Source organism: Pygoscelis adeliae, unplaced genomic scaffold (assembly GCF_000699105.1).
Source record: "Pygoscelis adeliae isolate BGI_AS28 unplaced genomic scaffold, ASM69910v1 Scaffold72, whole genome shotgun sequence".
NCBI lineage: Eukaryota > Metazoa > Chordata > Aves > Sphenisciformes > Spheniscidae > Pygoscelis > Pygoscelis adeliae.
The window spans coordinates 2,136,897-2,154,352 of record NW_008824286.1 but is presented as its reverse complement, the minus strand read 5'-3'; the positions used below and the strand labels follow the sequence as shown (position 1 = coordinate 2,154,352).

The window sequence follows — 17,456 nt, the reverse complement described above, 5'->3', positions numbered from 1 at the left end:
CACCACTGTGACTGCAAAGAAATAAAGGAATGTAAGTGGCTTTTTCAGACACCCTACAATCACAAAGCCAATTCTCCCTTGTTCGGTAATTTCAAAGCCAGCATAACCTTCATAAATGGTTCACATGCACACACACACAAAACCCATTCTGTGCAGGTGTAGTGTTCAAAAGAGCGACATCATTATATGTTTTATCAAATCCATACCTAACTTCTCATGGTACAGTACATGTAAATTCTGCAGACTGAATCTATTTGTGTAAACTGGAAAAAATAGAGAAAGAGATGGCATGCAGCCTGATAACCCTCATTATCACAGCTTTACTGATACTGTTGGTAGCGCCAGCAAGAGACTTTCTCCTGTTCACAAGGTGATAACTTCAAGGACCTTGATTAATGTGCATTATTCAGGCAGATGATTTCAAATCTACCCTGCAATTTCTGAGATCTGGATGAGTCTGATAACTAGGCTGGAAGGCAGGAAAATTCCTATCTGAACTTACTAATGCATACTAGAAAAAAAATACTTTTTTAACAGTAAAATCTAAAACGCATAGATACCACAGCTGAGCTTATCTCCTAAATGGTTCCAAGGGAGGGAATGGACTCCGTCTTCTAGCCACCCTGATGGCAAAAGTTGCAGTACAGTGCCTACTTTTCATATCAACACACCCAATCTCCTGAGTGAAGTATGGGGACTTGAGTACCACCACAGAAACAGTAGTTATATTACCCCATGATGGCAAGGATATTATGTTAATGAGTACTTTTGGCATGAATACCTTGGGGTGTAGAACTATCCATGCATCAGGCATGAAACTTTGAAGTATCTTTTTCATATCCACCACCCCTCCCAGTAATTGCTTCATATGAAGTGAAAGACGCTGGAGTTTGTGAGCGTCCTAAACAACTACATTGAAGGCAGTTATATTTTTATCCCAGGAACAAGCTCTATTCTAGAGTACATGTGTAACGCCATGTTATATACTTTCATACCTACACTGCACTTGTTTTATTCAAGGAAACCTATGGAGGGCCTGAAGCAACATTTCTAGGGCCAGCTCCAGCCCAAGATCAGGCTCAGCTGTAGAACAGCGATGTTTTTATTTCTTACTACTTTTAAGCTCCAGAAAGCTCTTTCTCCTAATAGGACTTCCTGCTGTTAAACATAATTAGCTGAAACTATTCTGGACACAGCTCCAATAATAAATACTGAGATAGTCAAAATACCTGTAGAGGTTTTCCTTGATGAGCCTGCCTTGTAATTGTGAATCTGGAATTTGCACAGTATATTTAATACCGGAGAAGCTTACATATATAGCTTTATTTAAATGTCTAATTATTTAGCATGCTTTTCACACTTGAGTATCTCAACTCTGATAACTTGACAGGGTTTTTTTGTTGTGGTTTTTTGTTTGGTGTTTGTGTATGTGTTTGTTTTGTTTTGTGTTTGGTTTTTTTTTTTTTTAAATTCCAGTGTCTACTTATGAGGAAAAGACTCAGGTCACCAGAGCAGTTTCCACTGTGTACCTGGTAAGTTAATAAACAGACGGTGCAATTACAGTGACAAGTATCATTCCAGAAGAGACCCAGAGAAAAACTAGTAAGCAACTCTGAAAAAGAAACCACCTCTCCCTCTGGTGTCACTGAAGACATCAGCTTCTCACGTCTAAAAACCTCAAAAAAAGAGTGACTGCTAAAAGATGAGCTGTCCCAAATATCACAAGGATGACAGAAAGCCACTCCGTTAAGAGACAGACTGTTTTTCATCCATGTTGACTAACTGAACACTTTGAAAATCAACTAAGACAAAACTGAAGAGAACTAGAACATACCCTCAGAGGTCTGTAGAGGGGCTTTGTTGAGTACTCCTAACCCTGTAGTAGCAGAACACACCCTAAGAAAATGCCATGAGCCTTAAAAGAATTTGCATCAGGCAGAAACAAAATGATTTTGAGGGACTTCCTGGAAAAGTGAAAATCTCAGAAAAAATGGCTCATGAAAAATAGGTTATAGATGCTGTAATAGTCCCTCTTTATGAGCTTTCCATGGATTCCTACCGTGTATTGAGTAATTAATTTAGGCATCCAGAATATCTGAAAGGGATCAGGAAAAAAAACAACAATTGCAAACAAACATCCATACACAGACACAGAGTTTAAAAAGTTATTCCCAACCTTACCTAATGTGACAGGTGTCCTGGAAGGACACTATCATTAATACATACCTTAAATGATAAGACGCCAGCCAATTTCCACAGTATTTTAAACAATCTTTACATAAGCAAAACCTACATTTAGTTCAGAATATGAGTAACTGCCACGCAGCTTTTACTTAAAAGAAAATTACACACAAGAAGCATTCCATTCGCATGCAATCAGTATAACAAGACGTAGAATCTCTGGGTTTTTTGAAAACCACCCTGTACAAAATTGTATTAAATTACTATATGTGCAACAGTGAGAGATAAGAAATAGAGGAGAGCTATTTCCACTGGAGCACCAAAGGATGGTAAGGTGTACAGATGGAAATGAAAGGTTTGACTATTATGATTCTAGAGTGCAAAGAGAATAATAAATGTATTGTCATTTATACAAGCCTTGCAACAGTCGGAAGACAGAAAGGTATTAGCATAGACAGCAAACAGCTCTACTGAAAAGCATTTTCACAGTACTAAAAAGGTATCTGCTGCCACTAAATGTACTGTAATAATTTGAAACAAATAAAGTTATGATATTTTGTATAAGATTTCCACTAATAACTTTATAATAATACACTTTCTTAGTAAAGATGTCCACTTAGACAAGTAAGGGGAGGACTTGGGGGGGGGGCAGGAGAAGGTGGTGCGTGTTTAATTTCATTGATAATTTCCTTTGCTGAAATAGGTATCTATTGTTCCAACTGAGGGTGTAGAAGTACATGTATTTCAAAGCAAAATCTCTCTTTCTGTGTCTACCAAATATTATAATTCAATATTGAGAAATGTAAATTACTCTTTCATTTCTCAATGCTACAATAAAACATCTTATGCATAGGGAAGCAAATAGATCTTTACATTAAAAAGATACACAGATACACTTTTAAACCTTAACCTTTGTTGAAGAAATCCCCTATGATTTTATGTTCCACTGATCAAGACAAAGCACATGAGAAGGAGAGTCTTAGCTTGGATTTAGTGGGTTTAGGGGCAGGACTATTAATTGAGCAAAACTTCAATTACAGACTAATTTAATGTATACCCAAGTACATTATTGCAATTCAATAAACATCTCTTCAGAATTAAACAATTCCAATTTGCTTTCATTTCAGCCTGTGTGCATGCATTACAAATTTGCTATTATCCGCACTAAAATTAGTCAGACTGTTTGGGAGCAGTCATCCATGCAATCCCAGTGTGTCACACTGCTGCATCAAACTAACCTCAAATGAACCACTTAACCTTACCTGCTTACTAAACAGGAGCAAGGAGCACAGGAGTGTACCTCCCCATAACAATATTACTCTCCTAAAATTTCTTCTAGCTAGGTGTCTGCCCAAGTAATCCAGCAATGAATCTATCGTCTCTCCTGGTGGACATCCAACCGTTCATGTTTATAACTTATTCTTCTATTTCTTCCCTTCTTATATTGTTGAACACGAAAGTGTCAGGCACCTACTCAACTTTGCATATTCTGATATTTGGTCGCTCTGGAAGATTGCCTTCCCTCTGTTTTAGCTAGATGTGCTACTCCTGGCAACTCAATTCCATTTTAATCATTAATTAATTCTTCTGGATCTGAACAAGATGCAAGATCACCGAGTGGGAATTAAAAGCACCTGGCAATTGATAGGAGCATTCTCTTCATGATCTGTATAGCCTGAATATCTGCACCACGCAACACTGTATTTAAGGCATTGTAAACGCATCGGTATACTGATCATCAAATGGCGGAGTAAGTTGGCAGAAAGTACTACAGTGGACAAAAGTGATCTCATTTCTACAGCAGCCCTCCATTTTCACAGAAAAGTGAAACATTTAGGTAAATAAAATTATACTCGGCAAGCAGACCCATACTCCTCCCATTTGATGTCACCCCCACCCCAAACGCAGAATGTATCAGGAGCAACTTAGCGACCTTCTGATTTCTCCACGTGAGAGGCAGCGCGCATCCCTGTGGAGCAGCTCAGGGTAAGTTAAAAAGAAAAAAAAGGCAGCACAGTAAATAGCACTTTACTGCATGTCTCATGGAGGCAAGATTAAGACACATCTTGCATGTGTCAGGCACAGTATCAGCTCTTGAATCACAGTAAGTAACAGGGCTAAAACCCTAGCATCCTTCAAGAACTACTGATGTTTCTGCTGTGTACTTCAGGACATCAGCAGAATCAATCCCGTCATTTACTCCCAGCAGCCTTGAGCAGACTCTTCTGACACGCAATGCTCCATCACAAGATTATTGATGCCTGATGAAATAGAGTAAAGGAAGGCAGATGAAGCTGACTGACAGACAAACTGTTTAGCTGACTACATTAAAAATATCCATAGCTACTATGCATTACTACAAAAGCTTATGAAGAGGGCTGTGTGCAGACAAAGTTTTGATTCAAATATTTGTTTTAAGAAAATGATTGGAATTCATGTCACTTTTACCCTTTTTTCCTACTTAAACTTAATATGAATGAAAGAAGAAGGTCCAACAGGATGTCAATTTTTATACGTAGATGCCATCTGGGAGGAAATACTCATCTTGCATAAACCTGCTGCTTCAGTGCAACCTACCTTTCACTATTAATTCTGCGTAATTCGAAACTCCAGATCCACCGTCTGAACGAATGACGCATCGGTACTTGCTGATACTGCGTTGAGAGGTGTCAGCTACGCTGACGGTAGCAGAAAAACGTCTATGGTTGACCACTCGAGTGACCATTAATGCTGTGTCCCTTCCATTCCACTGCTGTAAAGGCAGACAAAAATAATCTAAGTTATGAAGACACACAGATTATGCATCCATATGTAATTCATTCTTTGTTATGCTTCTTAACGTTGTTCAGACTTTCACGTTCAGATCACTAGGTTACATTTCATACTGGCACAATTTTTCAAGAAAAGACTGCTAGCCATACCCCTGAAAAATTTACAGGATTGTATGAACTAGGGCTTAAATATTCTTACACGTATATTTAAGTTTTCTTGCCTATTTGATTTTTAAAACATATTTGGGCATTTGATGTGTTGTATGTATTGAAAAAGGCTGGAGAGTGATGGTTCAGACTATGCAATTGTACACAGTATATTTAGAGGCCTGGCTAGGATATGAAAATACTACAAATGAATGGATTTGGTACACCTGGGAAAATGCTACAAATGAACAGATTTTATAAATTTGGCATTTTCAGATGTAAAACTTTGATTCTGGACCAATTTAAATAAATTGGTTGGATGAGCAGACATCCTTATATGTCCAACATTCCTCAGTAAACCTCTCTACCAATGCCAGACTGCATTTTCCCAACTGGAAAAGGGACAGATGAAGAATTAGCTAGAAATAGAAGTTCTCCACAGCATAAACACCTGAACTTGGTCAGCTGGCCTAGTTTATTAGGAGTTTCAAAGGAAAATGCGCTGCTGTTTTGCCGATTTCCAGTAATTGGTTTTTGAGGGTGTTTCCAAGGCTATTTTCATTAAATGTTTCAATTTTAGAGAATGCAGAACAGGTTTCCACTAGCAACGATAACGATTTCCTCCGAAATCCCTGGTTCTCACAGGAAAAGGTTCATCCTGCTTCAGGTCAGAAGCGTTTTTACACACATCTAGTCATAACTGTTCAAAGATTTCACTGAAAGAACTCAAAAAAGGTAAAGAATAAGCCAAAAGTATATCTCAGTGGATGCTAAAAATACACCATAGGTTAATAAATTTCAGATCAAAATGTAATTTTTAGGAGAACAGCTGTGATGAGAGTACAATTCAAGTGACTGTCAAGTCATTTTTACATGATGCCGACTACATTTCTCACCAAACTCAAGCCTTTTTCCCAGTACTGATTTTTATTTTTATGATTAGGTAAACCAATTCCTCCCCTAGTATTTAAACTAGATTTGAAATTGTTATTTTAAAATTTTATTAAAATAAAAAAGTTTGAGAAAATCTGCTAGTTATTTGACTACAAACGCCATAGCAACCATGACAAAGGCCATTCTTGTCTGCCTCAGATGCTACAAATATGGGGTGGGTCAGGCCCTCAGTCACATCAGTCCAAGCTGAGAATAAAAACTGTTGACTGTCTTACGTGTTCTGAAAGTTTATGTTGGCCCTACGTACATGCACAGTACATATAGCAAGAGAATCCTCTTGACTTGTTTGGAACGTTAGGTGTTTAATGGCTGAGAAGTTTAGAAGCAGCAAAGAGCTCAACTATTTTAAAAGCTTGTAGAATAGTTCTATGTATAGAGCATGGTAATGTTGGGACTCCACATATCCGAGCACTTCAAAGGGCAGAAGAAATAATTTTGCCCTTCACTGGGAAACATGTGCTCCACATCTTCAGTTTGATATATGTTCCATTTCTAATTCTAGAACTGAAAATGAGTTCTTAAGGTTGTTACTCTACCCACCTGAATGGCACGACCCAGTCTTTCAAGACCAACCAGTAGGGTGAAATATAGCCATTAAGAGAGGGAATGTTTTGGTCTTTTAGTGACTCACTAAAAGGAACAATCTGCTATCAATGCAGCCAAGGGAAACCAGGAGGAAGAAAAACAGTGGGTACAAACTGGTTTTTGCCTGTTTTCACCATGCAGGTAGTAATCTCAGACCTTAGAGTAGGTTTCCTTCTTAACATATTGCCACTGACTCTGGGCTGAGGACATTTTTGAAGGGTGAGGGGAAAGAAGATTGCATAATTAAGCAGATGTAAACAACTACTCCACTCGTTCTGTCTCTTCTGTTTTATGACTGAGTGCTTACAGGTGCACGGGCATTTGGTTGAAACCAAAATTTTGCTCTCACTGGCCATTTTTTCATTTTCTGTGTCATGATTCTGTACGCTGTCGCCTTAAACTCTCACCTAGAAGCAATTTAAGGCAGTTCTCAAAGGATCTTGATGAAAAGATTTTGCCCCACTACCCAGTATTTCTCTATCTACTTATTTTACTTGAAAAAATAAAATAAACAAAACAAAACAAAAAAACACCACAAAAAACCCTGCATTACTTTACCTGGAGCCAGAGTTTGTCATGCTGCGACCACTTCCCCCCAGCAATGCACTGGAATGTTGCGTTCTGTCCCACATTAACTTCCACGTTCTGAAGTCGTAGGAAGTGAGGTGCTTTTCCTAACAAAAGATGCAAAGTATTGCAAGGGTAGAGCAAGGCAGTAACTGGCTGTGTTACACCGACACAGATATAAACACTCAGCAAAGCATTAGGGCCTATCCTTGACAAAGTGATTTTGCAAAATAAAGCTGTCCTTCAGTATTTAGCTATTCACTGCAGAGTGATGTGGATGATCAGTCTGACAGAGGATGGCCTAAGGGATCATACAGAGCTCTGGCACATCTAAAAACACAGACTTAGATCAAATCACAACACAAGTTCATGGTCATCAGCACAATTTCTTACTGCTTGCTATAAAGAGTAATTGAGTAATTTCCTTTCTTCAGAAAACCGTGTTTCTAAAAAGGTTAAAAAGAAAATCAAATGCTTCTGAGTTTGTCAAGCATAACTGACCCAAACCAAATTTTCACAAGAGTCTTTTTTTCCTTTTTATTTTATTGACTATCAAATACATCCTAGACCTTTAGAATAATAATGTGTCATTAATATCAAATCAGATATTAAATTAAATATTCATATAACTGACAGTATTGTATCACTGTATTAGTTTAAGATCACCGATATCAGTGTTTGCTGATATTAAATTCAGTATTAATTCAATATTAAACCACTGATATTAAAATGCAGACATCACATTTGTTCTCAAAGGAACTAGATCAGAAGATTATCTTTTTGACTAAATACCAAACTCATTTACCTCTGTAAGTTAACTAACAAGAAAATAAAAAGATTACAGTAGTGAATCTGACACTTTTAAATGAACTTAGCTCTTGCTGGCCTTCAGAAGAAAGTTTGTGCACCATTTGAAAACTTTTAGTAGGACACACTGAACAGCCTTATGAGACTCTCAAAGTCAGTTTTCTCAACTTCATCTTTACATGCTCTAGTATGATTTGACACCGATGAAATACATAATTTCAGAGGACATACCAACCCATATTTTTCTATTGGAATCAAATAGCTTCAAAAGGTTGTGGACATCTGTGTCTGCGTGCATGAAGCTTGACGTACAAGTATTTGTCTACTACAGACACACGAACAGAGAACACATGCCTATACACTGTGCCAAATGTTTTTATCTAGCTTCTGTATCTCATTCACCACATGCTCAGTTTGCTGACAGCTCCTGAAAGAGACTGCACTGTACCATCGTGCTTTCTGGGGATCAGTAATTTGCATCAAAGTTTACTGGAAAACTACCTCCGGGTGACAGTCAATGTACTACATGATGTCTGCAGGCTAATACTAGTAATTTCTGCCTGCAGCCTAAGGTGGGCAGATACAAGCCAGCTCCAAATATGAAGCTGCAGTGCCTGGGTGAGTGCAGTCACACCAACACCAGACTCCTATTCCTCCGGTCTGCCCAGCTTCCAGAGCATGGGGCTGTCCTGTGGTTGCAAGTGCTCATGCACACACAGTCAATGAGCTTTTAGCATAATGAAAATTGATCCTCCAGTCCATTCCTTCACAGGACAAAAAAAAAAAAGGCAACACCAGGAAGATATTTATTTTTCTCCATTACTGTGTCATTAGGGGCATTGCACTGCTTTTTTGCTGATACTTAGGTTTGTCTGCTATACTGTCATCGATGAAGGTAAAGCAGAAAGGAAGAAAAAACACCAGTAATTTCAAGTAACCTCCAGGGTCATCAGGAGCTTCATGGTCCCTGTGTTTTGAGTTATAACAATTGTAAAACAAATATGAGGGGCAAAGCCTGTACCAGTCAATGGAACACACTCTGGTGACATTTACACCGGTGGCTGTCATTGCTGAACAACAAAAGCAACGCTGGGAATCAGACAGAAGAAGCATTTACAAAGATTCCAGAGAACTTGCAGCTTATAACGAGTTCTGTATGCTGCAGGTTGCAAACTGATTCAAAATGGAGTAAACTGAATCATTTCAGTTTTGAATCACCAAGAACGCACTTAATTTTGAAGAGGGACCTGCATATACTTGGAGAAATTGATTTAAAATCAGTTTAAATACTTGACTAAGCAGGGGTGTAACACAGCATCCTGTCTCTTTTTTTTAAATCCCATAACTTTCTTGTCTAGGCTTTGCCACATAGTTTGTTCAGTGGCCTCTTTGCCAGTAAAGGGATCAGTCATCACCCAACATGCTACGGAACGCACGCAGACCATTTGGGGCATTTGTTTGGATGCTGCCAGTTATCAGCAACATCTGGTTAATACAGATTGTAAGTATTTCTTAATGAAGTAAATGCACCCACAGGCCTGAGCGATGAGCACATGGTAAACACAAATATAATTTAGTTAAACAGCAATTAACCATACTGCAGTTATCAGATATGTCCTGTTAAACTTGAGCAGAACCACATCTGTCACATTGAATGGCAGCTATTCTTTGAAATTCTGTATTGCAAGAAAACCAGTTGATTTCACTCCATCGATACGATCCATGATTTTCCTGTGAGCAGCTGTCACTGGCTTACTAAAACTATGAACTAGTGAGAGGGGCTGTTAAAGGCTGTTAAAAAAAAAAAATCTTTAAAAGAAACTGTGTACTACATACACAATATAGACACACAAAGTCCTCAAGCCACGCTGTAGATGCATAGAGAAACCAAACAAGTTCAGACTCAAAGATTGAGGCTCAAGGTTTCTTTAAAGAGGGGGGGGGAAATCTAAGCTTATTATTATGGCTGCAATAGAAGAAACATGGCAGTAATATTTTTGAACAGTGTAATGAACCTGCATTAGTTTCTACTCCTGTGCAAGTGTATTGTCTGAATGAGATTTATTTTTAATATCTTTATGGGGATGCTGAGCGGGTTTAACATTTTTTGAGAGACCTTTGGGATATGCCCTTTACAAAAGAAATACTGAAACAATTTGTTTGTTTATTCTTTTCTTAAGTTAACCACACAGGATATTATCAGAAGCTTTTTAGATTGTTTTCTACCGCAGTATGATTCAGAAATAATACAACAATCCAGTTTATATTCTCATAACAAGAGAGGAAGAGAGACTTCCACAGATGTCCTGGCACTAGCTATGGACTGAGAGCAGTTTTGCCTTTTGCACAACTTGCAAAGTTATGTAATTATGCAAGGATGATTGTCTTTAGGTGTCTCAGAGGGATACAAGAAAACATTTTAGCGCTGACCAAATTGGGTAAATCACTCCTTTAGACTGCAAAGCCTGGTATACAACACGTTGATACAGTTAGAAAAACAAAGAGTGCTCACTGCATGGATGGGCGAGAACTCTGACTTCATCCACAGCTATGTACCCTGGATGTCCTTTCAAAGAGACAGATTCAAATATCACCTGAAATACAAAATGAGAAAAAGTTTTCTTAAAAAGAATAGCGCTACACTAGTCATTTGGCCAGTTACTATATTCTGCTCTCACTCCAATGTCCGAGGCGTTCAAGGCATTTCATCATTAATAATGAAGGGATACCAAGGCAATTCAGTATGTACATGCATACCAAAGACTGAAAATCTGTTTGATACGGAAAACAAAAAATTAGAGCAATGTTCATTAGGATTACAGACAACTAGGCGCTTCTTTCATTTGGAAGAGCAAAAAATACCCTGTACATATACACATCTATATTCACTTTAAGCACCAGTCCAAGAACGTTAAGTGACAACATTTGACATCTTGTTCTTAGTATGCCTCGGAAAGTTGGAGAATGCTGTATGTAAGATAAAATTCTCTTATTGAATCAATAACCCTGCATGGATTCTTCTGGAGAAAACCTTGATTTGGCATGCATGTCATTGAAGTATTAGAAAGCAAATTCCGAGCAACAGATGACCCTGGATTCTAGTTACTGGACTGTAATAAAATTCTCTCAGGTATAATAAAGTTGTTCCTGCCTTTCCCTGGATTGAACTAACATGGTCTGAGAATGAATATTCTTAAAAACCACGTGTAGTATTTCTCTACATTAATGGTACGCTAACTAGTACTTTCTATTTTATTTATGTACCTGGATAATGAAAGTGTTCCACTAATTTGGGTCCGAATAGACAGATACTCAGTTACAGATGAACAAAAATCTCATTCTTCCCTATGGCTTTGTGATTTTACCTGGAAAACTGCCCTGATCTGAAGTATCCTGTTACTAAAAATGTACAGGCTATCTGAAAATCAGCAGTGCAGAAGAAAAACCCCCAACTAAAAATCCTGATAAAGAGATCATTAAAACTGTGTTAACTACTGCCAAATAAGCTAACTAAAAATTCAGGAGAAAATAGTATTAAATATGGTGCAGTTTGCCCAACAATTAAAGGAGAGTAGGACATGAGTTGTGGACTGTGCCCTCGTCGCAGTCTACCCCTCAAGGGGGGCAGCGGAGGGAGAGGTGCTGATCTCCTCTCTCTGGTGACCAGCAATAGCACACGAGGAAATGGAATGAAGCTGCATCAAGGGCAGTTCAGATCGGACATTAGGAAAAGGTTCTTCACTGAGAGGGTGGTCGGTCCCTGGAACAGGCTCCCCAGGGATGTGGTCATGGCACCAGAGTTCATGGAGTGTCTGGACAATGCTTTTAGTCATATGGTTTAGTTTTACTTAGTCCTGTGAGGAGCAGGGAGATGGACTCGATGATCCTTATGGGTCCTTTCCAACTTGAGATATTCTATGAGGAACAAGATTTAAAACAATTTAGAAATGTTAAACTGCAATAGAAAAAAGAAAAACGCAGACTGATTATTTAACATCTTGATAATGCTGCCTCTCAAGTTAGTGATTCTCTTCCCAAAGGAATTAAGTGCTACCCTTTACTGTTTAAAAAAAAAGTACGAATGCGTTGAGATGTAATGGATGCTGTCCTCTGCATTTGAAAGGGATGTCCCCAGTTTCATTCCCTCTTACTAAAGTAATGTTCACAGTGTACTAAATTGCTCATTTTTGCATGAGTATACAATAATGTTTTCAAGGACAAAGTTAATTAACATGTTCAGTTGGCACAGTTACTACTGTTAGAGCAGTATTCCAATGCAGCTCCTTGTTTCGGAGGAGAAAGTATTTCAGTAATTTGTAACCTCTAGAATTCATTACTAGAACACAAAGTTAACTACTTAAAGCCAGTTCTCAACACTTATTTTCATTCTGATTAAAAGCTGGTATTCCAAGTCTGTCACCGTTTAGACTCTTTTTAATCTCCTTCATCAGAAGATTTAATACAGTAAAAGATTCAACTGTCCAAATGCTGATCACTGCATGCCCTGGCTATGAAAGTAGACCGGTATGTCCTTCACAAGTACAGAACTGCTGTTAATCATTTTGCTTTGCATTTGGGCTTCCAGAACGTAGTTTCTACTCATGTTTCCATGACTTCCTAAGATCTGCTTCCCCAATTCAAAACATATCCAAGTGTGAGATCTTCTGAAATATGTCCATTAGCAAAAAGATAGGAGAGAAACAGGTAGAACACAAAAATTAACAGGCAAAGATATAAACTAAGAAAAGCTCAAGTGTTAACAAGATGTAGAAACAAAGCTCTACTCCAGAGGAGGGTGGACAGAAAATAAGCTGTCCAAGGAGCAATAGGAGGAAGCAAGTCTCTGGAAGATAAAATAATCCAAAAAACATCAACAAGTGTTTTGCGTTATCAAGGTTCTTGATAGGCTTTTTAGGGACTGTATAGAATAAGAGTATAATGCAAGTCCTTAGTATGGAGATTATAATTTATTTTAGAAATGAAATGTCACTCATGATAAAAATTACACTTTCTGGGAAGGTCACATAAGCAACTACTGTGACTCCCTCCAGGCTTGAATTAAAGTGCAACATTACAGCTACATAATCTTATTTTAGTTTTGCATTTGTGAGAAGCTATATGCCACAATAAACTAATTCTCAATTTCCTGTAAGCCAAGAACTTGGAAAGAAAAGTTCTCCAAGGCATTGGCATTAGCTATTAGCGTGTGGCAAAAGTAAGCACTGATACACAGAGAATTGTCTTCTGTTAATTATCGACATGTACAGGGTCATTAATACAGCACAACGTAACTTAAGCTGGTAACAACCAAGTCAGCTCCTAAAAAACCCATGCACACTGGTGCAGAATCTACTGAAAAGAGTGGAGGGTTCCTCTCAATTCACACAATAGGGTTTTGACAAAGTATTTTACTATCTGTTCTGCTTTACACTCAGATATTCTTGTTATTTCTCAGTTCAAACTTCCACATTGTTGTCTCTCTCTGGATTTTGCAGCATCTCAGCCCTATCAAAGCACGAAGCAGCCAGGTTTTCCTGAAAATAGGGAACTGAGACCCAACATGAGGAAAATACAGGAATCCTTTACTATCTGTTCTGCTTTACACTCAGATATTCTTGTTATTTCTCAGTTCAAACTTCCACATTGTTGTCTCTTTCTGGATTTTGCAGCATCTCAGCCCTATCAAAGCACGAAGCACAGAAGCAGCCAGGTTTTCCTGAAAACAGGGAACTGAGACCCAACATGAGGAAAATGCAGGAATCCATGTTTATGGGGCCCAGTTCTGCAAATTTCACACTGAATATCTCTCATGTCCTTTTAACATCAGTTGGAAATGTAGTACATTTCCAATGTACAACCAGTACAATGGTGGAGACATAGGCATTTAACAATGCTTTATGTTTAAGGAACTTCTCATAAATTAATATAGATGACAAAATGCAAAGCTTTACTCTTAAAAAACATTCTTAAATGCTCCTGAGAACTGCAAATACTAAGTCATTTCATGTTTCCTTACCAATAAACAATCCTATGTTTCACTGCTGCTATATACCAACAATGTCTGTGTTAGCAACGTAGCCTGGCTCATCTGTTGTGGTACAACAGGTTTCTTCAGGCATGGATCAATAATGTTCCTTGCTATACATCAAAAAAACTCTTCCTGGCAGACTCTAGTGCTGCCCTTGGTGCATTCTGGGACTAAGTTAATCCTTATGGCAAGCAGTAATTCAAGATTACCTGTATTACCTTTCTCCAAGAACTATTATGGCTTTTTCTCACTACACTAAAAGCATTTGCAGGCTGGGAATCCAAGTACGAGTAACTCTAGGGTAGACATTATAAATCTCCACCATCCCCACGTTTATATCTCAGCAGAGTGCTTTTGGATCCAGATGACTCATATGACCCTTGCACAGAACTGCCAGGCCTAAAACACAACCTCTGGCAATTGGCTTGGTTACTAGTTTTCCACTAGTCACATCTCCAAAGCTCAAAGTACTTGTCGAAGCCTCAGACCCAGGGCAGATAGTTTCAGATTTTTTTGCCTGACTGAATTTTCAATGCACACTGCAATTCAAGATGGTGTGGTTTCTGTGCATTAACAGAATAATCCACATTTTGCCTGACACAGATTTCATTTATTTAGGAAAAATCCTATTTTTTCCTGTGTTACCTGGTGCTTTTGAAATACAGAACATGCTTTCAGGCCTCTTGCGTACAAAGAGTTCTGTAGGCATGCAATTTTGATTTAAAGCTGACAAATAACACTCCGATGGCACATCCTAGATTGTGAGTGTGAAATGAGACACTCCCTAGGCAACAGTACAGCCAAGCTTTTGTCATCCTGCCACCTCTGGACTCCTTTAGCCAGAAGTGTTACTTTAGGCTGCCAAATAACAATAATTTTGTCTAAGTCCTTCATTGTGTTTTCCTCTTCACTTTTGCAAGCGTCAAGTTTTCTTTTCTCTCTTTTTTTTTTTTAAAAAACCTTGATTAAATGTAGAGGATTGCAGACCATGAACAGAAGTTGGTTTATAAAAACAGGGACTGATGATAGATCAGTCTATTAGATCCACCATAATAGTGGGACAGATCTCAAATTTTAAAAGCCACTCTTAAGGAATAAGAATACAAATATAAGCAGAAGGAAACATCATCCCGTTCATCAAAAAGTAAAAAAGAAAATCCTTGCATTTTCTTGGAAGGAATTATTCCTAGGCTGTTACTGCTGGCTTCCAATCTGTTCATTTTTGTGCTGCAGTGAAAAATTCTTGTTTGATTTAAAGGATTTTTTGCTCAGGAAAAGCAAACTTGACCTGCAAAAAGGACTTGTAAAAGAAGTAAGTAAGGCTCAGGAAGTCTACTATTGGCACATCTAAGAGTAGGATCTCTCTTAGTGTGAGATCAGACTGTCTTTTCCAGGTTTTGCAAGCACTGATTATCTGGGTGAAAGGTCATGTCTCTTATCCCTGTGGAGCACCTACTATGAAGTAAATTCTGGTTCATGACCAGGTTCATGTTAATATGAATGGAGTATAAGCTCTTTAATATGACTTCAGAACAAGTGACAAGTTGTGCACAGCCCTTAAAACACCACTTTCCACGTATCTGCATCTCTTTATCCCTTCCTCTCACCCTGCATAGTGTACTCTACGTATTCTGCTGATATCCCCAACTCTTTTTCAGAGGCAGAACGTTCAAGCATTCTACTTCAGCTCAGATTTTATAGACCTCCTACCCAGTTATTAGAAGCAAAAAAAGAAAAAAAAAAAGCAAGCTTTTCTACCTGCTGTTTTCTACCCACAGACTATTTGCTGCCTTTTCATAGTTTATTCTATGGTAATTCTTACCTCACTCATGTCTTTTATTAGTATCATATGTATTTTTCCTGCAAGGTTTAGGGTGCAATTACCTCCCAGGCTTTTTTTTTTTGTCTTGAATATAAAGCGAGACAAAAACATGCCTTCAACACCCAACAAGAAGTATGTGAGTCCATTGTGTGCAATCTTATCTAATTAAAACTAAAACAATGACTGCAAAGTTGCCACGTGAAGTTTTAGGTGGACAGCTAACAAGTAGCTGTAAAATTAATATAACTGAAAAAAAATTTACCCATTACATTCCTCAACTTTGTGCTTATTTAAAAAAAAATAAATCTCCTAACAGAACAAATAAAACTATGTTACAAGCAGTGCTAAAAAGAAGAGGAACGGAGGATCTGGTGAAGAATATACTCATGTTGATAACATGGTATGAGATTTTATTAGTAGCTTATGTACTTACACCCCTTATATGGGCACAGGAAAAGTCCAGATGCGAAGCTGAGTGAACAAATGTTCCTTCTTATGGAACCAACCAAGGGCCAAAAATAGTTCAGGCAAATTTATGCAGAGATACAGTTACACATCTAGACACCTGGTTGTATTTACATTTACATGGTGCCATGGAAAGTGCCAATACAACGCTGTTTATGTGCCAATTTAATGATAAACAAGTGGGTCTTAACTTCCCAATAATTTGACTCCCAGCAGTCTATTCATCACTCTGTGACCTGACAACTACTGAAGAAAAAGGGTGAAGCAGGAAGAAATATGTCAAGATGCCTATATAACCCTCTTGCTATAAAACTGCTATATGTAAACTCATTCTGAAAGGAAAAATTCAGAGGGGGATTTAATCTTCAGAATACCTATTACTAACAATAGCTTAGCTCATACCTAGCCAAACGTTCAAAGGAAAAAAAGAGAAAAACTTTACAAACTCATACCTGATAAAAATGTGGCCAAAATGTACTGATGGCAAGTTCTGCTTTCACCCATCCTTCTGTAACAACCCCCGAGACGTTCCATATGGGATTGCCCTGTGGTCCTCCATTCACCTTCACGTAGACATTCAGAGAGCCAGGACTCGAACGGTCTCTGCTGGATAAGTAATAGTGGAAGTCGATGCAATGCGTGTCGTTTTCTTTCAGCGTAGGCAAGAGCAAGTGAGCTTTCTGCCCAGATGCCCGCCCGGAGCTGTTCACCATCATGAAGGAGCCTATAGAGGAAAGCAAAAGGAGAAGAATGAGTAGTTTTGCTTGGCTTTTTCAGTAAAAACAGTTTCATTAGAAAAGTCAGTGATTCCCTTCGAAGCCAGAAAACAAAACATTCATCTGAAGAACTCAACCAGCTATTTTGTGCTAGCTGTTAGGTAACAGAAAGAAAGGATATTAAAAATTGCAAGGTATATACACAAATAGATTCAGGGCCAGCTAGAACCACTTTAATTAGATAATGTAAAAATCAAAATAAAAATACAATCTTGTTTTTCTTAGTTTATAACCTTGTGAAAAAACAGTCACTAAAAGCATATTCACACTTCAAGCAGCAACGAGGCTCTCCTACCGCGTACAGTCCCCAAAAGACACATTCAATACAAAAACTACAACAATGCACCAAATTC

General features: G+C 38.2%; 1 protein-coding gene across 1 annotated transcript in view; it reads right to left on the bottom strand.

Annotated features, from left to right (window-relative positions):
• PTPRT (protein tyrosine phosphatase, receptor type, T) overlaps positions 1-17,456 on the bottom strand; it is a 342,215-nt gene that overhangs the window by 273,089 nt on the left and 51,670 nt on the right. The window contains exons 2-5 of the mRNA XM_009318657.1: positions 16,780-17,051; positions 10,525-10,606; positions 7,197-7,312; positions 4,759-4,933 (exon numbers count right to left, since the gene is read on the bottom strand). Of these exons, the coding sequence (XP_009316932.1) occupies positions 4,759-4,933; positions 7,197-7,312; positions 10,525-10,606; positions 16,780-17,051 (645 nt within the window). The remainder of the gene's footprint in view (positions 1-4,758; positions 4,934-7,196; positions 7,313-10,524; positions 10,607-16,779; positions 17,052-17,456) is intronic.